The sequence below is a fragment of the Lynx rufus genome, unplaced genomic scaffold (genome assembly GCF_022079265.1).
Source record: "Lynx rufus isolate CCGP_SWC_20201006 ecotype Redwood Valley unplaced genomic scaffold, mLynRuf1.p SCAF_1, whole genome shotgun sequence".
In the NCBI taxonomy this organism is placed as follows: Eukaryota; Metazoa; Chordata; class Mammalia; order Carnivora; family Felidae; genus Lynx; species Lynx rufus.
The window spans coordinates 144,487,952-144,512,242 of record NW_025814823.1 but is presented as its reverse complement, the minus strand read 5'-3'; the positions used below and the strand labels follow the sequence as shown (position 1 = coordinate 144,512,242).

The following is a 24,291-nucleotide window of genomic DNA, read 5'->3' as shown; positions in this document are numbered from 1 at the left end:
TTTATGAAATCTTCCAGAAGATTTTTTTAAAAATAGATATAAAACTATAAATTTCTTAGAAAGAGACAAAAAATGTTGTGCTAAGTTGGTTTCCAATCTGGAAAAATACAAAGGTACTGGATTTTTATTTTAGCCCAATGACAGCACAGGCAAAAGCATATTTACTATGATCATTCTGGTTTTAACCCAGCCTTCATTGGTTAAGGAGGTAACAGCTCAGAGGTTAAAAATTGGGGTTGAGAAGGCAGGTGACTTTGGTGAAAATCGAGGCTCTGCCATTTACCAGTTATTTAGCCTTGCCCTAGTTTCTCCATCTTTAAAATGGGAAGAATAGTGGTGTCTAACTCAGAGTTCTTACAAGATTACAATGAAATAATGCATGTTAAGCACTTAGTACAGTGCCTGGTACATAGTAAACACTCAATACACATTAGTTATCATCACTGTTATTACAGTGATCTTTATTTGCTTAGACAATTTGTTTGGTAGGTACCACAAAGAACATAATGGAGGAGGAAGAAACAGCACCCAAAATGTAAGTTTGAAAATAACTGTGTGTAGAGCCATAAGGCGCAAACATGCAAAAATATATATTCTGTGCAAAGTGAGCAAGGAAGAAATACACAAGAAAAGCTAGCCCTGGGATCTCAAGGGCCAAATCTGACTGGTCGTGGGGACCTGAAGTACTGTGTTGAGACTGGTTACTAGGCTACACTGAGAAAGAATGCCATATGCATTTCCAGGTGTCCAAAACAGGCAGGGAGAGGGTGACAGGGTGTGTGGCACTGTTTACCACAAATTTCTCACCACTGGGGGAGCTACTTTTAGCTCCTATATGCAGATCACAATGCAAATTAATAAACTGACTTCTAATCAAGTTTTTTAAAGAGTTTGTATATCTTGGAACTGTTCTTTAATTAGGAGCAGTAACAAGACTTTCCAAATAACCCTAATAAAATAATATGTGAGATCACCAAAAGAGAGAAAAATTATTTTGGTGCAATCAATAAGAAACATTCAGTAATTGTGACAGTCAACAAAACAGGAAGTAGTAACTGTCAACTATGATGATAAAAATGCTTATTTCAAGATGCCCTATAGTAGCCTACAGTTGATCTCACAGCATGACACATCCTAAACAAAATAAAATAAGGCACCTGAGTCATTTCATTCCATGTGACAAAAAACCACACACTTGAGGTCCTGGGGATGACAAAGATTCTTCTTTAGCACAAAAGACCCAAGGACTAAAAGTGAGTGTCACTGGAGTCCTTCACATTTGAAGATGAACTGGGTAATGATGCTATTATCTGTTGTGTGTGGTCATCAGTCAGAAATACAGTACATAACCTACAGCTGTTGCCACTGTAAGGACATGTGATGAAGTTTTTACCTCCTGGTTGCTATAATTCTAACATAAGGTTATATGGGTGAGGAAAGCTCAAATACAAACTACTGAAGAGAGGTAGTTTTTTGTTGTTTGTTTCTGCTTTGACTTTTCACTGAAAAGTTTGCTCTAAAGACAGATGATATATAATTAATAAATTAAATTCAGACATTAATATAGTACTCATGCAATATGGCTAAACCAACTACCTACACAGCTTTCTAATAGAAACATAAGAGGGCTTATGATTACTTGAATTTCCTTAGCTTCACACACGTCATTCAGTCCTTCACTTAATGAACAATTACTGTGTGCTTACAAAAGTGCCAATTGTAGAAGGAGCACAGGCAGATGTACAGGAAGATGGAGGGTGACAGTGTGAGAGTGTGACAGCAGCAGCTAGGCAGCTAGGTAGTGAATGGTCATGTGAGGGGCACGGGCCACACAGGAGCTTTGACTTTATCCTGAGAACAATGAGAGCCAACGGTTAATGTGTGAAAGGACATAAGGATGGTGGCAGGAGGGCTGTTTCAGTAATCCAGGGGAGTGATTTTGATGATCTGAACTTGGGTAGAGAATAGAGGGATGAAAAGGCACATATTTTAAGAGACATTAAAGAGGTCAAACTAGCAGGAGTTGTGATAGATAAGGCAGGGAAGGAGAGGGAAGAAGGAACATGTAAAGAGATGGGAGTATGAGTCATCCACAAACATCAGGCTCAGAACCTTACACACCACGAAAGTAAGTTTTTATTTTACTTATGAAATTACATTCTAAAGTGCTATTGTGAATATGTACCCTGTTGCAAATTATAAATCACCCAACAAGCTTTTAAGGATTTCTATTACTCCTGTTCTAATGATGCATCATTTTAGTAACAGACCACAGTTCACTCTTTTCAGAATATTAAGCAGAACAATTCTTTGACAGCTACCTTCCATTACCAATTTAAGACATAAACTTGAGTCTCTGAAAAGAGCATAATATGATTTTTGCTTTTGGTAATGGTGGGAACCAGTACTTTCAGACCATCCTTCTAATGAGGACAATTTAAAAAGCCACATGAAACATAAAAAACATGTTCATAAAAGTATCAAAGAACTAACAAAATGGTAAGGAATAAGTACACTTAAATCTAAAAAAACCAAGAACCCAGGGAAGTAATCCAGCAGTCAAAGCCACTTTTGTACTAAAGAGATATACCAGAAGATTCTGCCAGAAAGTGAACTGGCTTCATAGTAAAGATGAACTCACAGCCTCCATTAGCATCATTTGGATGGACTAGAACATATCAAACACTGAACTCAAATTAAGATGGTCCCAGACTGGCCATGCCACCAAGAACCTGGCAGAAGCAAACAAGAAGAAAAGCCACCTTCATCCTAGCCTTCACATTATTCTTAAAATAAATGTTCAAAGAATAGAACCAGTGCACAAAGATAATCAAGTATAAAAAGCAACTAGATGAGTAAGAATCAACAGAAACAAGAGACAACAGGAAAAGGCAATACAAACCACGGAGCTTTGGGCAGGGAATGGGTGGTAATAAATGAAAAAAAAAAAAATTCAACAAATCCAAAAGAAACCACTCAAAGAAAGCAAATGAAGCACAGAAATTAGAAATCAAATCAGTTATGTAATTTTTAGGGCATTACAAGTGATCTTTCTTTGCTCTCTGCTCTAATATTTCTACATTTGATTTTAGTGTCATAGTTTGTGTGACCTATTGAAATGTGGGTTTTTGTGTTCTCAAATGCACTTTGGGTCCATGTGCTTTCAAAACCTAAGCATCTAGGGGCGCCTGGGTGGCGCAGTCGGTTAAGCGTCCGACTTCAGCCAGGTCACGATCTCGCGGTCCGTGGGTTCGAGCCCCGCGTCGGGCTCTGGGCTGATGGCTCAGAGCCTGGAGCCTGTTTCCGATTCTGTGTCTCCCTCTCTCTCTGCCCCTCCCCCGTTCATGCTCTGTCTCTCTCTGTCCCAAAAATAAATAAACGTTGAAAAAAAAAAAAATTAAAAAAAAAAAAAAAAAACCTAAGCATCTATATCTTGCATGAAATATAAGAAATTCTCATCCTAATAAAGAATTGCCAAAGGACAATCTCTTTGCATAATGTCTCTCTCCCTATTCCATTTTCCTCTGGAAAGCTAATGAGGATTATGTTAGACCACCTAATTCTCTCTCAATCTCTTGTACATTTTATCATACTGTCTCTCTGTGCTACATGCCAGGTAAGTTTTTCAGATACTACCCTGCATTTTAACTAAAATGCATCTATTCCTGTTTAACCCATCTGCTGTTTCTAAAAGTTGTATGCGGTTCTTCTTAAAAAACAACCTACTCTCCTTTGATGGCATTTTTGTTCTGTGCTCATATTTTTCATTTTCTTTTGTATTTCTTTCAACTTGGTAGTTTGATATTTATCTTTCATAATCTCATTATCTGAATATCTTGGATTCTAGTTCTGCTGTTTGTAATTTCTGCTCACAGCCATGGTTACTTGTTTCCCCGTGACTGTTGTAATTGTGGCTTCTGAGCTTATCATAGAGCTTTCTTTTTGGGATTCCTAGGAAGCCTGGACTGAGAGTGTATCCCTTCAGGGAAGCTTTACATTTGCTTCTGCTAGGAACCCTGAGGTGTGGGATCATTTTTTTTTCTTTTGTCTTTAGAGAGAGAGAGACAGCAGGAAGAGAGGCAGAGGGAGAGAGAGACAGAGAGAGGGAGAGAGAGAAAGAATCTTAAGTGGGCTCCATGCTCAATGTGAAGACCAATGTGGGGCTTGATCCCATGATGTTGGGATCATGACCTGAGCCGAAATCAAGAGTTGGATGCTCAAAAGACTGAGCCACTCAGGAGTCCCAGCATGGGACCATTTAAAACAACTTTCACAAGTTGGGAATTGCCAGACCACACAGATAGTACAAATTGGAATAGCAAACCTGAGTGAGGGTGGACCTGGGTTAAGAATTCTTGGAAAATTTTCCCTTTGTAAAGACTAGGCCAAGACAGACATATTTCTTTGTCCCCTCTCTTCAGTGAGATTATGATCCTTTGAGGGTCTCACATTACTCTGGCCTCCCTAACTTAAGACTGACACAAGGCCTTCCCTGCAGTTTCCCACAAGGCTCTTAAAAACCCAATCCTTTTGATTACCAACACCTGCAGAGGCTGGAGGACAATGGCAGCAGCAAAGTCAACTCACTTCCATTTCTAGCTCCTTCTTCAATCTCTTCCCTTAGGTTTTCCCATTATTATTATTGTTGTTGTTGTTGTTATTATTATTATTTAAAAAGCTCTGCAATGTTTATGACATTACAGCCACAGGAAATGAAGTCCTCCCACAACATTTTGAGGGGATATACTCTGAAAATCCCTCCTAGTAAAGGCACAAAGAGAGAAAAATAAAGCTGGAAGAGCCAAGAAGGAAAAGATCTCCAATTCTTCCTCCTCCTTCTCTCCTGTACGTCTCTTCCTCAGCACAAATGAAAGCTTTCATTTACTGCTGGTCACATGAACCAGTTTAGACTTCCATGGAGGCCTATTACTACACAACAAAGCAGAGACCAGCTACAGGCTCCCAAGATAAGCATCCCAAGAGACACTAGTTCCTCTATATGCACTAAGTCAGGGCAGACATTCAGATAAGAGGCACGTGGGATCACTTTTTTCTTGGTAGCAGCACTTTCTGCTCATACAGTCACATAGCAAAGGCAAAGACGCAGGGGTCAACACCAATCAATCTCAGCTCTCAGCTATGCACCACCTACTAATCTTCCTTTCTATTTATGAGCAGTACTGTGTGTCTCACTGGGCTGAGGAAATTCAGTCACCAAAGCTGAATGCTGTGTTGGCAGGGTCATGGAAAATCGGAAATCACAAAGAATAAACTGGGCCTCATAATGCAGTTCAGTGCAACAAGTTCCAGAGAGTTTAAAATGGTATTTGGGGGCGCCTGGGTGCCTCAGTCACTTGAACATCTGGCTTGGGCTCAGGTCACGATCTCACAGTTCATGGGTTCAAGTCCTGCATAAGGCTCTCTGCTGTCAGTGCAGAGCCTGCGTCACATCCTCTGTCCTCTCTCTCTCTCTCTCTCTCTCTCTCATTCTCCCACTTCCCCCCCATCATTCATAAAAATGAATAAACATTTAAAAAATGGCATTTAGTTTTGTTAATATAAATTAAATGGTAAATGAAGGAAATACATAACATTTTATTACTTTGTCATTTAGGCCAGAACCATGAATTAGAAAAACACCGTTAATACTCTAAACAAATGAGTTTACCAAAATAAAAGCCATTTAATTATTCAAGGGAATTAACTATCACTAGAATGTACTTAGTGCTTTCGATAATTACACAAAAATGTAGCCAATAGTCAGAGACCTATTTCCTAATACCGACAATTTTCAGTTTTGCTAATTTCAATGGTTTATGTGATTTAAGTGCCAAGAATAAACTTAGCACACTTAATTCTCTTATGAAGTTCTCTAAAAATCTAATTTGAATTAAATAAGGATCCTTCATTTGCTCTAATTATAGCATTGAACTGTACAGTGTGTACCAGATAAGTATTTTATCTTAGGTACAAAAGCTTTCCCTACCTGCATATCCTCCTCACTAGATTAGACCTTGACCAAATTAGATTAGAAACTCCTTAAGAGTAGGAACAACATCTTGTAATGGAGAAAGACTAACACAAAATTTAAAATAACTATCTTATATCACTAAGGGAAAGAAGCAAAGAGTTCTGTGTATATTACACCCCCATCCACGTAGAAAAAGGGAGGCAGGAATATACATATTCGTATTTATTTATTTGCTTTTAAAACAAAATGTCTCTGGAGAGATAGACAAGAAAATAACCACCATGATTATCCAATAGGAACTGGACAGATGTGGGACAGAGATGAAAGACAAATACTTCACTATATTATCTTTTTACATTTTTAAACTCTGCAACTATGTGAAGGTATTGCCTATTAGAAATTTAAATAAGTTAATCATTAAAATGTTTTTAAAAAAGAGTACTACACAGTTGAAATACAACTATACACAGGTAAAAAAAGGATAGCCCATCTCTGGCAATAGACTGCTAGGCAGTCATCAAACATGTCTTCTTTGTCCTTGACAAACATCTGTTAACTTGCCTTGCAGTTAAGGGGTATCATTCTGATTCCATTAGAATGAGTTCTACCCAATGACATGTGAGCAGAAATTTACCACTCACCGCAAGACTTGGTGAACCAAAAATATGTCCTCCATACCCTGTCCCCTTCCTCTGGCTGGATGTCAATACCCAGGTTGACCTCAGAAATCACATGTTTAAGACTGAATAGGCTGTGGAGTTCCTAAATGCCTATGTAAAGAGTTCCAGCCCACCCTCAATCCAGCCCACCCAGGGAAAGGCCACGGTTTGTTTATGCAAAGATAAAGAAGAAACCAATTTCCACTGTTAGGGGTGCCTGGGTGGCTCAGTCGGTTAAGTGTCCAACTTCGGCTCAGGTCATGATCTTGCTGTTCATGGATTCAAGCCCTGTGTCGGGCTCTGTGCTGACAGCTCAGAACCTGGAGCCTGCTTCGGATTCTGCGTCTCCCTCTCTCTCTGCCCCTTCCTCCACTCACACTCTGTCTCTCTCTCTCCAAAAATAAACATTAAAAAAAACAATAATAAAAATTTCCACTGTTAGAACTATCAAACTGTGTGGTGTTTTTTGTTGCTTCTGTTCAGCACTTAGTTTCTCCAGCCAATGTACTACCTTTAGTGTTAACAAACACATTAACGTGTACTCAATCAGAACATGAGACTGAGCTTCCTAAGTTCCCAGGACTCAGGTTCAGAGCACTAAGTAAAAGAGAAAGGCTGTGATCCAAGCCCAGCCACATAAAATGAAAGAGCTCAATTACCAATGGTGGCACCATTCTGAGAGGGGACTGATAAAGACACGACTTACTCACCAGTGCTCCTTGCAAACTCTCCTCACAATCCTGACTGTAGCTACAAGCAAAGGTAAAACACAGGCAAGAACCAGATACAGAACCAACCAGACAGATGCTAGACAGCTGACAACAGCGCACAGCCTCTGCCCTGTCATCCCTGGAAGCCTCCAGCTGGGTCATCATACGACTGTCTTTATTTTCACCGCTGCATCATTATTCTAATGTAAGACTGGTTACAATTTATTTTTCTATTCCCCTACTAATAGCTAGGTTGCCTCCAGTTTTTTGGTTATAAATTATAACCAATTCTAAAGACAACAGCTATTTTCTTAACCACATAACTGATGCTAAGAACCACAGGAATTCTTTACATATACTGTCTCATTTGGTCCTCACAACAACACTGTGAGTGAGGAAGGTATTATAATTCCCATTTTACAGGTGAAGAAACAGAGGTATATGAAAATTCATGACTTGTACAAAGTGACACAATTGAGTGAGGGCGTCAGAACTGAAGGTAAAGTCTCAATAACTCCTGAAGTATGCTAGATGAGCCATATGTGCTACCTGGATGATCTTGGATAATTAACCTGAGTCTCAGTTTTACACCTCTATAAAATGATGGAGTAACTGTTTGAAAGAACAGACATATCACAGACTAAAATAACACAACACAGTCAGACGTTAAGTTTCCTGCCCTGCCATCTTATTTCCACTCCCACACAAGACCCCCTGACAGAGTAACACATCTTACCTCTTAGCCCTCAGCTCTCTCCCTTCCCACCTTGGCTACCCTTCTCTCCTCAACCCCTAGATTTGGACCTCTGTTCCTTTCTACCCAAACATTTCCCTTATTTTTTTTTTCACATATAAATGTCTCTTTCTGATCCCTAAATCAATCTAACATTTGTGTAAATACCTTCACCTGGATAGACGCAGAATAGAATGTTTTTCAAAGATAAGCTAGATGAATGATTTTCCAGAGTACTGTACTGCAGGCACAAAAGTGCACAATGTTTGCAACTTACAAAATTCGATGGTTCTTTACAATGTCACTTCAGATGTTGAATACATGTGCAATATATTTAAATGAGAATCAAAACACTTGTTTCCATTCAAGAGATGAATATATTCAATCTGCTTGTGCCCAAAGGAGGAAAGATATGAAATTACTGAGCCTACCTGTAATGGGCTAAATTGTGTCAACAAAAAAATACACATTGAAGACCTAATCACCAGTGCCTCGCAATGTAACCTTAGTTAGAAATAGGGTAACTGTAGATGTAATTAGTTAACATGAGGTCATACTGGAATATGGTAGGCCCCTAACCCAGTAAGACTGCATCCTTACTGAAAGAATGTCATGTGAAGAGATAAGCACACTGCAAGAACACCCTGTGAATGTGAAGGCAGACAGAAAAGAGGTGCATCTACAAGCCAAATGACACCAAAGATCGCCAGCAAACCACCAAAAGCCAGGACACAGGTATGGAACAGCTTCTCCCTCAGAGGCCTCAGAAAGAACTGTGAGACAAATGTGTGTTGTTGATGCTACCCACTTTGTGATACTTTGTTACCCCTAGCAAACTAATACACTATCTAAATCATCCATTATGGAATTCAAATTCCACAGGTATAGCCTTAAAGAACCAAAGGAAAATTAGAGTGCACCCAAATAACTCTACACAAAAAAATTCCTATTTAGACGTGGTCAGAGTTATGAGTCACGATACTTAAAACCAACTGTGCCAAAGGTGGGAAGATGGCCCCTTCCCATCACCCAACCTGGCTTCCTTACTGAGTCACTTGACTTTCACCAAGGAACTTCTATTTACTCTAATTCCACTAACAACTGACAAGAATGCAAGATGTGGGCAAACCATATTTTCCACTGTTAAGTGTTAATGTTTTCAGACCTAATTAAGTGATTGTTGCACGAAAACAGGGAATCCTATGAAGGAAACCTGCTTCTAAGGTTCTTTTAAAATCAAGTTGTTTTTCTTAGAAAAAGAAACTTCTCTCACATAGGTGTGCCTTTATTTGCAAAGTCTAATGAGAACCCTATGATTTTCAAATGGATTCATTTGTTCAAATGGATTTGACATTGTCAAAATGTCACAACATTTTCACCCTATGATTTTCAAATGGATTCATTTTCAAATGGATTCATTTGTTCATAATTTCTTGATCATCTATAAATTCAAAGCACTATGAGCCCCCCATGCATTCTGTATCGGTTAGTGATGAAGGGGTAGAGGCTGGACAAAATTGAGACCAATTAACTTTCCACAGAGGAAGAAAAGAGGAAAAGGAGGACTTTTCAAAGGAGCTGAGTTTGGTCTTGAATGACTCACTATTTTAATAATTCACTTAATAAATATTTATCAAATGCTTGTCACACAATTTAGTAAGAGCTAGATATTAAATAAACAGAAAAAACAAATATCAACCATGATACATAGTCCTATATGCTACCGAAGAATGACACAGGGAACACAATTTAGATTAGGTGGTCAGAGAAAACCTCTGAAGAATGACACTTTAAAGGTGAGGCTTAAAAGGAATCAGTCATTTGAGGATTAAGGAGAAAAAGAAAAACACTCTATGTAGACAGCCCAGCAAATGCAAAGACCACAGAATGAGAAAAAACTTTTAGAAGCTCAGAAAGCAAAAGGCCAGAGTGACCAGAAGATGATGAATGTGTGAATGCAGGGAAGAGCCATGCTAAAGAATATTTTTTTTTAAGTTTATTCATTTTGAAAGAGACAGAGACAGCGCAAGTGAAGAAGGGGCAGAGAGACAGGAAGAGCAAGAGAATCCCAAGCAGGACCCGTGCTGTCAGCACAGAGCCCGATGGGGGTCTCAAACCCAAGAAACTGTGAGATCACAACCTGAGCCAAAACCAAGCATCGGACATTGACCGACTGAGTCACCCAGGTGCCCCAAGAATTTTAACTTTTTTTAAGTTTATTTATTTGAGAGAGAGTTCAAGTAGAACACGGACAGAGAGAAAGAGAGAGAGAGAGAGAAGGAGAAAAGAGAGAGGGGAAGAAGTGAGAGAATCCCAAGCAGGTTCTGTGCTGTCAGCGTGGAGACCAATGTGGGGCTCGATCCCACAAACCATAGATGACGAGCAGAGCTGGACCCAAGAGCCAGATGCCTAAGTAACCGAGTCACCCATGCGCCCCTAAAGAATTTTAATTTTATTTGAAGCAAGTGGAAAGCCAATGAAGAGTTTAAAACAGGGGAGTGGCATGATTCAGTCTTTATACTGAAAAAGAGATCAGTTAGGAGGATACTGCAGCTGTCCAAGTGAGAACTGGTATACTTTCGACCAGGCTGATGGCAGTGGAGATGGCAAGACATACACAGACTCTAGACATATTTTAGAGCTAAAGGCAACAGGGCTTAGTATTAGATTGGACATGGCTGTCAGAAAGGAAATGTCCAGGATAACTTCCATTTTTAGTCTAAGTAACTCATTCAGTGTAAGTGCTGGTTCCTGGAATGGAGAAACCAGGAGAAGGAACAGGGTTGAATACATTAAATTTCTGTGATGCACCGACGTGTTTATGAATCTAAGCTGAATATATAAGCCTGGAGAATAGGAGAGAGAGAAATCTGGGAATCACTGACATTTTGACAATTACAGTCATGGGAAGAGAAATGTTCACAGGGGTAGGGGTAGGAGATAGTGAGAAGAGGTTGTGAGGGGAGGTTTAGGGGTTTAGGTTCAGGAGGTTTAGGGAAGGAAGAAAGCTCAGCTCCTAAGGGTCTGGCCTCTGAAACGCCAACATTGAAATAATACCTAGAAGATGAGAAAATAGCAAAGGATGCTTTGAAGAAGCAGGCAGCAAACTAGAAGGGAAACAAAGATGAGTACAAGTTTCCACTTTAGAAAAAGGAAACAGACTGTACAAAGGTCCAGAAATAAAATGACACCTCAGTGTATTGTAGGAACTGTAAACAGTAGGGAACAGCATCATCAGATATGCACTTTTAAAAGTAATCCATCGGTAGTGCAGAGCAGAAACAGAGAAGGGCAAGGCCAGAGGCATGGAGATGCTCAGTTTCCTCAATAAACAAAAAGCCTTTCATAAAAAGCCTTTCATCTGACTGCCTTTCATAAAAAGTGACTTTACAAAAAGGCAAAATGATATAATACTACCACTTGCCAAAAATCCAGTATCTTCACTGTTGAACAAAATAATCCATCCACTGGAAGGGAAGGAACTGATTTCTCAGATTCTGCCTCATGGAAATCACTGTCTCACTGAAGGAAATGCTTTGTTTCCAATCTGTTTCATTCAGCATTCAAACTGAATGTTTTCTGAGGCAGAGATGTCCTAGATGTGTGAATATGGAGCTGCTGGAAATAATGTGACAAAGTCATCAGCATGTGAGCTACAGAAACCATGACCCCAGATAAGATCTCAAGCAGGGCTGAAAGTAAGAAGAGATCTCAGGAGAGAGCCCTGGGTGACATCAACATTTAAGGTGCAGGCAGAAGAGGTATCCAAAAAGGAAATCCACAACTTGTTTTTGTTTAATATATTCAAATTTACAGTAAGCTACCAAATCTTCAATCCTTCTTTTAAGATGAACAAATCTGCCTTCAAAATTAATATTTTGCCTAAAACAACATTTTAGAGACTCATCCCATACTTTCCAAAGTTTTCTTTTCCCCTCTCTATCAATATTAACAAACAATTTATGTTTCAAAGTTTTTTGACAAAATCAACCAAGTGCCTATGGTGTATATATAAAAAATTGACAAGATCGTATCAACTCAAAGAAGCAGAAGAAATTCAGAGATCGAACCTCAAAACATGAATTCAACATAATTTAATATAAAAAGGTTTTAGGACTAATGACTTGCCAATGTGACACTCATTTATAAGAAGAAGCCAGAGGGCCACCTGGGTGGCTCAGTCGGTTAAGTGTCCAACTTCGGCTCAAGTCACAATCTCACAGTTCGTGGGTTCGAGCCCCACGTTGGGCTCTGTGCTGACAGCTCAGAGCCTGGAGCCTGCTTCGGATTCTGTGTCTCCCTCTCTCTCTCTGCCCATCTTCTGCTTGTGTTTTCTCTCTCTCTCAAAAATAAACATAAAAGGGGAGCCCAGGTGGCTCAGTCGGTTAAGCGTCGGACTTCGGCTCAGGTCATGATCTTGCGGTTTGTGAGTTCGAGCCCTGTGTCGGGCTCTGTGCTGACAGCTTAGAGCCTGGAGCCTGTTTCAGATTCTGTATCTCCCCCTCTCTCTGCCCCTCCCATGCTCATGCTCTGTCTCTCAATAATAAATAAACATTTAAAAAATTAAATAAATAAATGAACCCCCCCCCAAAAGAAGAAGAAGAAGAAGAAGAAGAAGAAGAAGCAGCAGCAGCCAGAGAACTATGATGAAGCATCTTGTTGCCTAAACTTAGAGAACTAATAAAAAGTATAGGTCACAACACATAAGAAAGTATAACCTATTTATAAGAAACAGACTCTTAAATACAGAGAACAAATTGGTGGTTGCCAGAGGAGAGGTGGGAGGGGGGATGGGTGAAAGAGGTGAAGGGAATTAAGAACAGATTTATCATGATGAGTACTGAGTAATGTATAGAATTGTTTAATCAGTATATTGTACACCTGAAATCAATATAACACTGCATGTTAATTATACCTGAATAAAAAAATTATAAAAAAATAAAATGGCTTTCAGCTTCTCAAAAAAATAAATAAAAGGGGGGGAAGCTAATTTGGTTTCAATAAAGTATAATCCAGTGTCAATAATCTAAGTAGTCTTTGAAACAGTCAGTAAGTATAGGATAAAAGTCATGTATACTTTCTAAAAGTCACTAGTAAAATTCTACACTGAAGAGGCCATTTCATACAAACAACAAAAAAAAAAAGGTGATGGGAGTGGAAAATCCTTTAAAACTTAAAAAACAGTTGGTCCTGGATTTATGATCTGTGAGATTGCCCCGGAACTAAAATGGGCTAAAAATACAAAGAAGTTCTTGAGGGAGAATTCATGGATAACTGACAAACAATGGGCTCCTGGAGAACTTTGGAAGACCTTCCTTATCTTGCTAAATACGCTTGTCACCAATTTCTTGTTCTATGATCTCGCTATAGAAGAAAATCAGGATCTGAATGAACTTTTAAAAGGCTGCCAACATCCGAGTCAGAATATTAGCCTGGATAATCATACTGATATGATCTGTGATCTGCATGACACCTAAGTCAGTGTAAACAATAATAAATACACAGCTGAACCACTGACTAATCAGCTGACAATTTTCTCTAGGTACTGGGAACAGGATGAAAGAGCAACTAGGATTTAACAAATTATTTTTGAAATTATTTTTAGATTAGAAAGATAAAAGTTTTAAAATTGTGATCTAAAATTAAAAGGAAAAAGTTTTGTGTGTTTGTTATCAACTATGTAAGTGTTAGGCTGGTCTACAGTTCATACTTGGAAAGCATCAGTGTTCAACACATGGCATATTTTCTTTCATGCTTCCTGGGAAAGTAGACTCCCAAGAGATACATAATTCAGCTCTTAGAGAGCATACGACATGGTCTGCTGAATTTATCTCAAATTAATCCTGGTTATAGAAAACAAATTTAACAACAGAAATAAAAGTTTTAATTTACATGAAAAAGTCTGCTACTGACTCTTTCTGCTGAATATTTCAACCAAGCGAAGAAGAATGTAAGAAGTGCTGTGGATGCTCAGGTAGATGTCTTTCCACACTTTCTGCAGAAAGCCATCTGGTCTGCTTTTGCTCCACAAGGTACTCTTACCTCATTTCAGTACTGAACCAAAGTAGATAAGTTGACCCTTGAACAAGGTGGGGATTAGGGGCAATGACCCTCCCACGGTCAAAAATCCTAGTACAGCTTTTGGCTCCCCAAAAACTTAACTACTAATAGCCTACTGTTGACCAGAAACCTTATTAACATAGTTGATTAACATATATTTTATATATGTATCACATTCTGTATTCTCATAATAAAGCTATAGGAAAGAAAATGCTAAGAAAATCATTAAGAAAAACACACTGATAGCACTGTACTGCATCAGAAAAAAATCCACATATAAATGGACCTGCACAGTTCAAAGCCGTGCTGTTCAAGGATCAACTTTACTTCCATTCGCGGCATGTTTTCTTTACCCAGGTTCCCTCATCTGCAGGTCTTTATGCTCAAGAAGAAAAATTAAAGTGAAGTGATTTGGTAACCATTATCAACGTAAGTGTCCTAAAAAACTTATCACCAGCACTGATATCTTTACCGAAGACTACTTTCTAAGCTGAACATAAAATGCAGCCAGTAGCGAGGCGGCTGTGCAGCACATGTATATAAAGGCCCCAGCATAGCGCTTGTTATGTAATAAAGAGCTCAAATGTGGTAGTTAGGGTTACTGTCTCATCGTATTCCTTACTGCAACCCTGTGAGGAGGGAGTTTACCATTTCAAAGGTAAGAATATGGCATGGGGAGGTGGGCACCTGGGACATGACGTGGGACCCAAGGACTTCCTAGACTGACTCACTCAGTTGACAGAGCTGACACACACAGCAGTTCTAACACCTCACCACACTCATTCTATTTATTCAGGAAGCTGTTCAGAATGGTTAAGAGCCTGCTCGGCTCTGGAGTCAATGATCTTTTAAAATCTGGGCCCTACCAGCTATGAATCATTGAACAAGTTACTGAAGCTCTGAATTTGTTTACTCAGCTCAAGGACCTACCTCAGAAGATGATTTTGAGTACTAAATAGTGGTACATAGTAAAAGTGAAATAAATAACAGCATTCATTCATTCAATAAACATTACTGAATGTTAGTTCCTACTAAGCTCCTACTTAGCTCCTACTAAGTGACAGACACTGTTCTAGGTCAGAGTCCCCAAATTTATCTGCATATCGAAATCATCTGGGAAACTTTCAAACCCTCCAACTCCCAGGCCACAATGGAGACCAATTAAATCACAATTTGTGGGGGTCTGGACACAGACATCAGTATCTGTGAAGCTTCCCAAGTGACCGCAAGGTGCAGACAAGCTTGGAAACAGCTGTGTTTTAAGCATCAGATTCAGCGACCTTCCTTGAAGGGGCTCCTAGTTTACTCATTTACTTTCCCAAATGTGTCACACCTGGCTCCTCTTTCAGATTCCCTACTGTTCCTGCGTTAGCTCAGGTCCCTCAGAACCTTCCTGTGAACTTGCCAATTTACCTCACCACAAGTTTGTTCCCTCCCCCACTTAAAATCTGTAAGTGCTGTTGATAGAAACATAAGGGAAATTGAATTACTATATTAGGAATGCATTGGTTAATATACTTTTTAACATGAAAGACTGCTAAGGACAAAACAAGCCCAGATCTGATCCTATCATCTCATGCTCAGAATCACTGGATTAACTTCCCCTGGCTACCAACTCCATCTAGCATTCAAAGCCTTCTATGAAAGGCAGTGCCCCATCTCTTCGGCCCCATCCTCCCGGCCTCTACTGATGACCCATATTAACTGGGTAACCCACTTTCCTTTGACATGCCCTGTAAGCAGACTCATTCTTGGGACAAGGAACAGATCCTCTCACAATATTAGACAGCATATGGCCAGATACAAAATAAAATCTTCCCCAATTTAAAATTCTGTTCTTTTTTTTTAACATCGTTTATTATTGAGAGACAGAGAGAGACAGAGCATGAGCAGGGGAGGGGCAGAGAGAGGGGGGAGACACAGAATCTGAAGCAGGCTCCAGGCTCTGAGCTGTCAACGTAGAGCCTGACACAGGACTCATTCTCACAAACTGTGAGGTCAGGACCTGAACCCAAGTCGGACGCTTAACCAACTGAGCCACCCAGGTTCTCCTGTTCTTTTTTTTTTAAGTTTATTTTTTTTAGTAATCTCTACATCCAACATAGGGTTTGAACTCATGACCCTGAGATCAAGCATCGCATGCTCCTCTGACTGAGCCCGCCAGGCACCCCTAAAATTCTGTTCTTTAAGTCATGGTAACTTTGGTTTTAAGGAAGCTAAGACACACTTAATTTCACAACTTTATACAATTTCAGATTAAACACACAAAAAAGAATCCCCTTTACCTTAGTTTAAGGAGTGGCTGGGTCACCCACTTCTTTAACTTCCGTTTCCCAAAAGAGGTTTTAGTATGGTCTAAAACCCAAAGTAAACTTCCTTTGGTTTTCATGTCAGTCTAAGAAAGACCAGAAGAAAAGTTTTATTAACTAGACATTGTATTTATACTAAAACTGCTAATTGTTCATGTGCCTTAATTATTCCATATACCCCAATTTTAATTTTTTTTAAAATTTATTCATTTCGGATAGACAGAGCATGAGTGGGGGAGGGGCAGAGAGAGAGGGAGACACGGAGTCCGAAGCAGGGTCTGGCACAGAGCCCAACGCAGGGCTCAACTCACGAACCATGAGATCACAACCTGAGCCCAAGTCGGATGCTTAACCAACTGAGCCACCCAGGCACCCCTCCATATACCTCAATTTTAAATGTTACACATGCCTATCATAAAGTACAGCTCATAACAGGTGTTTAATGTTTGACGAATGCATGTACATATGAACACACATGCACTATATAAAGTATTGATATCTTCACAAAAAAGGGACAGTCTGTGTAGTTTTGTTAACTAAAAATATTCAGAAATATTCTTTTTAATGATTATGTTTGATAGAAAGAGGTGGGGGAGAGGCAGAGAGAGAAGGGGACAGAGGATCTGAGGCAGGCTCAGGGAGCCCAAAGTGGGCACAAACTCACAAACCGTGAGATCATGACCTGAGCCAAAGTTAGACACTTAACCTGTTGACTGAGCCACCCAGGCGCCACCCCTCTCCCTTTTTTAATGTAGAAATCTTTTAAAATACAGGCTTGTCCTAAGCTTCTTAAAAATACATACTTTTTTCCCTTGGCAAGTACAGTGAAGATAATTTAATTTCCTTCAGCAATTCAGTATCTTCCACCACCTCAGAGTTCTCATTCTAAGGACTGACGCTCTCATGAAAACACCGAACAAGCAGAAGGTACTGGAGATGGAAGTGAAAATGCACTGCACTCTAGGAATTCGCCCTGGAAGGATTTTATTTTAGTCTGCTCTATTAAATCCTTAGTAAAAAATTATCTATGCTTTGCTACTTGAAAGTTGAACCACTAAAAAAACAATTTACAATTAACTAGAGATGATAGTTAATTTTAACCAAGGTTACATGGTATTTCAAAAAGTCTATTAACAGTAGACTCATTTGGAACATAAGATTGCAGTTTTCACCTAAGTTTTTTGTAACTTTTTCCTTTTCCTTCAAATCATCAAGCAGGTACTTACAGAATACCTCTTATGTACTCAGTTGTATGGCCAGCAAAGGTGTATTAAGATACAGTCCCTCCCTTAGGGTACTTCTTTCCAAGTTTGGGAGAAATGACTCATAATTAACACATGATGGCACCTGGCAGAAATTAACTACGAAAGGGATGACAAAAGCGGCCAGGCCTTAGGAGTTTAAAACAAAGCACACACAAAAGCCATAGGTCACAGAAGGCCTGCCTGAGAATGAGTTGGACCGACAGAGCTAACCAGGGCAATCCACATCAACAACAGCACCATTCCTTCTGAAACAACAGCCCCAATGGCCTGAGTACAGTGAAGGGTCCCAGGAAGAAGAAAGCGGGCAAGAATAACTTTCCAAGTATTTATTGCATCACTGAAGAACCCTCTCAGACAAGAGAGGGAGGGGTGGGAGATAAACAGTTCTACTACTCGTTTGCTCTCCCTGATACCCAGCCCCCTCCTCATTACCCGCTTCATTACCTCCATGGTAATGGAGGCCAAAGTCAAATGCAAAGACAAGCCGAAGATGTGAATTCTTAGCCTCTGTTTCCATAATGGCCCAAGTCCTGATAAGGGTACCTTAATGGTAAGGATTTTTCCCTTAGGAATTTAATTTCAGAACTGACTCCACAGCAGTAGAATTTGAATAGGAAGGATGTGGCAGAATAAAGAAAGTTTGGAATGCCAGGGCTGGAACAAAGTATTCAGCTGAATACTCTGACTCTGAGCTCTTCTTCATCCAAGAAATGTCCTTTTCTTCCTTCTGCTCATTTGCTATCATGAGAATGTATACAGAGTAGATGAAAAAAATTTGCAGGAATAATTCTCAATTTCTGGATAATGTAATGACAAGATACAAATGTTACAGTATGAAAGTAAGACTGACTAGTATACAAGGATACCTTAGAAGATGAAGAAACTAAACAAGAGAAACTAGTTAGTAATACATAAATCTAGGAGTCAGGAGAATAAATTCAGCATTTACTTTAATTTACAATAGTAAGAAACATTTCTAATGTTTATTCATTTATTTTGAGAGAGAGAGACAGCAGAGGAGGGGCAGGAGAGAGAGGGAGAGAGAGAATCCCCAGCAGGTTCTGTGCTGTCAGCTCAGAACCCAACTTGGGGCTTGAACTAATGAACCATGAGATCATAACCTGAGCCGATATCAAGAGTTGAGTGCTCAACCAACAGAGCCACCCAGGTGCCCCAGTAATAAATATTTCTGAAGAGCTTTAAACCATTTAACTCAGATGATTCAGCTTTGCAACTACTTATCAAATGATTTGGAATTGCTTTTTATTTCTGTGACTTTATGTTAACATTATATAATATCTTATTTCTAAGTTGTAATTCAATAAATTAAAATAATCAATTTAATGTCTCCATTATCTTCATAATTCATCAATAAAGGGCAAATAAATGATGACAGAAGCTTGTGAAATGAAATTTATGCATCTTACAATATAAGTGAATATCACAGTAACTTTGTTTCAAATGCTGAATGAATAAGACAAAACATTTCAATGAAAAATTAAGGTATATAGAAAAGATATAATCAAGGAGACAAAATATCCACTTTATATTAATTTCCAAAGATGATGTCTTTCCAAAGAAATGTATGATACACAAATTATCAGGATGGGCATGTCACTTCAATAAGTAAAAAAGAAGTTCTATAGCTCTCAAAGTAACCCCTAGGGAAATAGTTCATATATCTGATTCTCAAAAAAATGGATGCTTCAGTTATCAACTACTAAAGAGTACAGGCAATCAGTTGAACATAATATTCTTGTTCTCACCTGCACTCTTAAGAACAGACTGCTACTTTATTCCAAGTTTTTTTTCAAAGGGATTTTGAATCAGTTACCCTTTATGTTTACCTGACCTGATTCTGTAGGATTTCAAGATTCCTTAATGTTGTTCCATTAATTGTCATGAATTCCATTTCACCAGACAACTGCTTAAAATTCCTGTAAAAGAATGAAACATGAGCCATGATATAAGTGCATAAAAGAATTTGAAAAACTAATTTAGGCACTAAAGATAATTCCAATACCATTATGACAAAAATGAGCTCTTTGACAGAAAATCAAATCAAAAGCAGCAAACGAGTTTTCTTTGGGATATTGTCTTTCATTGATGCTGGTGCCATTAAACAGACTGATGCAAAAGGATAGTTGTCTCACACCATAAACAAGCACAGGGAAATAAATGGTACTAACATCTCTTTTTTACATTTCCAGGAATAAAACCAAACACAGTCTTTTATCATCAGCAGAGCATGTGGTGGTATCTTCAGGAAAAGCTATGAAATTAGTTAGAAAAATTTGTGAAAGTATTTAAAAACATCTCTTATTCTTTAACATGAGGTCATCTTGATAAACCCTTTAATAGCTTTTAATCAACATTCTGATAGGTGCAACAAATGTTATATAGTCTGTAATTAACAACACAAATTAATAGGACTAATGTTTTAGTGGAGTATAAAACCAAGTGGCAAAAATTACTTCCTTAAGCTCAAAGAATTAACATTTTCCTTATGTCTGTACAACTATCCCAAATGAGCTTAAAGTTCAATTAACTTGCAAATAGACTTGAGTATTGAGTTGTGATGATTTTTTTTAATGTTTATTTATTAATTTTGAGACAGTGTGCACAAGCAGGGGAGGGGCAGAAGAGGAAGAGAAAATAATCCCAAGCAGGCTCCGCACTCAACATGGAGCCCAACATGTGGCTCAATCTCATGAACTGTGAGATCATGACCTGAGACAAAATCAAGAACTGGATGCTTAACCGACTGAGCCACCCAGGCGCCCTGAGCTGTGATGATTAACAAGTGTATGCACAATTCCAATTTTGTCCTTAGCAGTCTTTCATGTTAAAAAGTATATTAATCAATGCATTCCTAATACAGTAATTCAATTCCCTTATGTTTCTATCAACAGCACTTACAGATTTTACAGCTTATTCTTTTTTAATTCAATATATGAAATTTATTGTCAAATTGGTTTCCATACAACACCCAGTGCTCATCCCAAAAGGTGCCCTCCTCAATACCCATCACCCACCCTCCCCTCCCTCCCACCTCCCATCAACCCTCAGTTTGTTCTCAGTTTGTAAGAGTCTCTTATGCTTTGGCTCTCTCCCACTCTAATCTTTTTTTTTTCCTTCCCCTCCCCCATGGGTTTCTGTTAAGTTTCTCAGGACCCACATAAGAGTGAAAACACATGGTATCTTTCTTTCTCTGTATGGCTTATTTCACTTAGCATCACACTCTCCAGTTCCATCCACGTTGCTACAAAGGGCCATATTTCATTCTTTCTCTTTGCCACGTAGTACTCCATCGTGTATATAAACCACAATTTCTTTATCCATTCATCAGTTGATGGACATTTAGGCTCTTTCCATAATTTGGCTATTGTTGAGAGTGCTGCTATGAACATTGGGGTACAAGTGCCCCTATGCATCAGTACTCCTGTATCCCTTGGGTAAATTCCTAGCAGTGCTACTGCTGGGTCATAGGGTAGTTCTATTTTTAATTTTTTGAGGAACCTCCACACTGTTTTTACAGAGCGGCTGCACCAATTTGCATTCCCACCAACAGTGCAAGAGGGTTCCCGTTTCTCCACATCCTCTCCAGCATCTATAGTCTCCTGATTGGTTCATTTTAGCCACTCTGACTTAAGAGTACCGCTATAAACATTGGGGTACAAGTGCCCCTATGCATCAGTACTCCAGATTTTACAGCTTATTCTTAAAGGCAAGAAAAAATGGCAAGTCACTGAACTATGTGGAGGAAAAGCATGAGTGTTTGCATTATAAACCTACTGTACCTCTCATGGCTGTGATAAGATTTAAATACAACCCAGGTTCCCAAGCCAGTTATGGAAAGAAGGTTCCATCCAGGAGTCTAGAACCTAAAATCAGAGCCTGTGCTCAGAGAGATGTCTTCACTTGTAGATGACTCTCCCAACTAAAGCTCCTGAAAAAGAGATGCCTTCACTTGTAGATGACTCTCCCAACTAAAGCTCCAGAAAAAAGAAATACCTTACTGCTTATTAGGAATACTGCCTAGTAAGAACTGTCCTTTAGCAGCATGATTTCTCTGACAGGTTTGACATACCTTCTGCGAAAACCTGTTAATGATTTTTAGAAGGAAGAAACTCTAACACTGATTGACAGCAAGTGTGTGTAGCTCTTTCACTCCTTCTTAGAGCACTTAACTTAATTTGCTTTGTATTACAGCAATTACATGTTCTTCTGCTACCCTCATTAATAGATCTAAGTTCCTTGAAGGCAAGAGTTATTTATGTCATACATTTTGCAGCACCTGCTGAGCCTAGCAGAACACAGATGTTCAACAAATGTCTGCCATTTTCTTATGGGAAAACCAGTTTGGCTTGGTTGGTTGGTTTCCTTTGAATAAAGCTCACAAAGGTCCATAAAACACCCAGAGACAATAATAAAATGTAAAACATTATTTTCAGAAACAAACAATTAGGCAGTGATTTACTGGGTAGCTGACAGGTGTTCACACACCTCCATGGTCAAAGATCCAAGTTGGAAGAGTTGATAGCCTGAACTTGAGTTAATATCTAGCCAGTTCCCATGTGTTTGGACAGAAGTCATTTCCTTCCCCTGTTCCTGACAAGTTGATTAACTAGAAGTGATTAACACTTGAGTACCTCCATCAAATACAGACTCTACAGGGATGCTCATCTGGTTTGAAAGACAGACTAATCAAGAACCCATAATCCAACAGCCTTTTCTAAAACATCTCAGCTAGCTGTCTTCATCGCCCATGAACACCAGAGCTGTAAGATAAATAAGTGACATTTAAGATCTGTGGACTGTCCAGAAACACTGTTCAGCTAGCTTCACCCTCAACAAGAACTAGTAAACTCAACAGTCCATACCCTGAAGAATGAAGTCTTAGGTTTAGGATTCTGAAAGAATCCCTGTTCCACCAATTAGTTGAGAGTTTTGTCACCTAACTCCAACTAAAAGTGAAATCCTACTCCTACTATGCCTCCAATGAACCTCTGAAGCAAGGCACTGTCAGAACCTTTAAAAAAAAAAAAAAAAAAAGAATTTCATGGAGCTCACAGAGGAGTTTACAGGGCTTAAAAAAAATTTTTTTTTAATGTTTACTGATTTATTTTGAGGGAGACAGACAGTAAGCAGGGGAGGGGCAGAGAGAGTGGGAGAGAGAGAATCCCAAGCAGGCTCCATGCTCAGCATGGAGCCTAACGTGGGGCCCAATCTTCCTGAACCATGAGATCATGACCTGAGGTGAAACCAAGAGTCAGACTCTTAACTGACTGAGCCACCCAGGCGCCCCTACAGGACTGCTTTTGTGCCCTATTGCTAAAAAGTATCTATATGCATGAGAGAATTGGGTTTGGACTAACTCACAGCCTAGTACAAAGAGCACTGGGGGGAGGAGGCTTAGAGTCCTCACCTATATTTTTACTGGATATAATTACTGGATACTCATAATACCAAAATGAACCCAATAAACTGAACAACCAAAGCAACTTAATTTAGCTCACAAAACCAGACCTTTAGAGAAACAGTATATGTTCTTTTATTAATTGGCAGTATTAATGAGTTGTGCATACAGTTTTTTGTTTTGCTTTAGTTTTTTTCCCTTATTGAACAAGTCCCCTAAATTTCAAAGTAGACACAGTGAGAAGCAAGGAATTTATTTGAAACTGACGTCTGTATTTATTCTAATAAAAGAGATCAACCACTGGGCAATATTAAATTGGAATGATTCCTATGAAACAGTAATTATTAAGCAACATAAAACCTAATAGGTTTTTGGGTTTCCCATATGTTTGTTTGATAATGTATTTTGGAGGTGGGGCTCTTCTTTCCAAATACAAAAGAAATTTCCTCCTGTCAGTGCCTATTTCCACTAGAATTATATATATTTTTGAACTCAGGGTTTTATCTGCCAGCATCCTTAGGAATTCAACATCGATCATCGATAGGATCATCGATATGAAATAATCAAGCAATTCTAAATTATTTATCCTTTTGGAAAAAGTCAAATTTTATGTGCTTTGAAATGAACCCCATCAACAATGCCTGGCTAGAATTCATGTTGTGTGAACCTGGATAAAAATCCAGGTAAGTAACATGGGAAAATACTTCATTAATATTTCAGACAACAAAAAAAACAAAGGATGCTTCTTTCCCCCTGAAGTTTTATAAGGGGAGGAAAATGTCCTTGCTGAAAATTTGCCAGAGTAATTTAAGACTCTGTGTCACCCCTACCCCAGTTTTTTTAAAAAATGAAAACCAATCTTTCTGATTTAGAGGAAGTTAAAGGTACACATATTATCTCAAAGCCCAATCCCTTACAAAGATCCTATTCAAATATAATTTGAAACTTGAAACAAACAAAAACAACCAACCCCTACCATTACCTATAAAATGGTGGAATAGTGGAAAATAGTTCTCTATGTATAGTTTTCATAGTTCATACATTCACCGTGTGTCTAATCTTTTCATTAACTTATTTATTATAAAACTTCAGTTTTATTGTAGAATCACTTCAAGTTGATTTGTAATTAACAAAATGAATATCTTTACATTCCTAAAATATGCCA

At 38.8% G+C, this 24,291-nt stretch overlaps 1 protein-coding gene across 1 annotated transcript in view; it reads right to left on the bottom strand.

Annotated features, from left to right (window-relative positions):
* MSH3 (mutS homolog 3) overlaps positions 1-24,291 on the bottom strand; it is a 188,202-nt gene that overhangs the window by 96,390 nt on the left and 67,521 nt on the right. Inside the window, exons 11-12 of the mRNA XM_047088553.1 lie at positions 19,560-19,644; positions 16,419-16,528 (exon numbers count right to left, since the gene is read on the bottom strand). Of these exons, the coding sequence (XP_046944509.1) occupies positions 16,419-16,528; positions 19,560-19,644 (195 nt within the window). The remainder of the gene's footprint in view (positions 1-16,418; positions 16,529-19,559; positions 19,645-24,291) is intronic.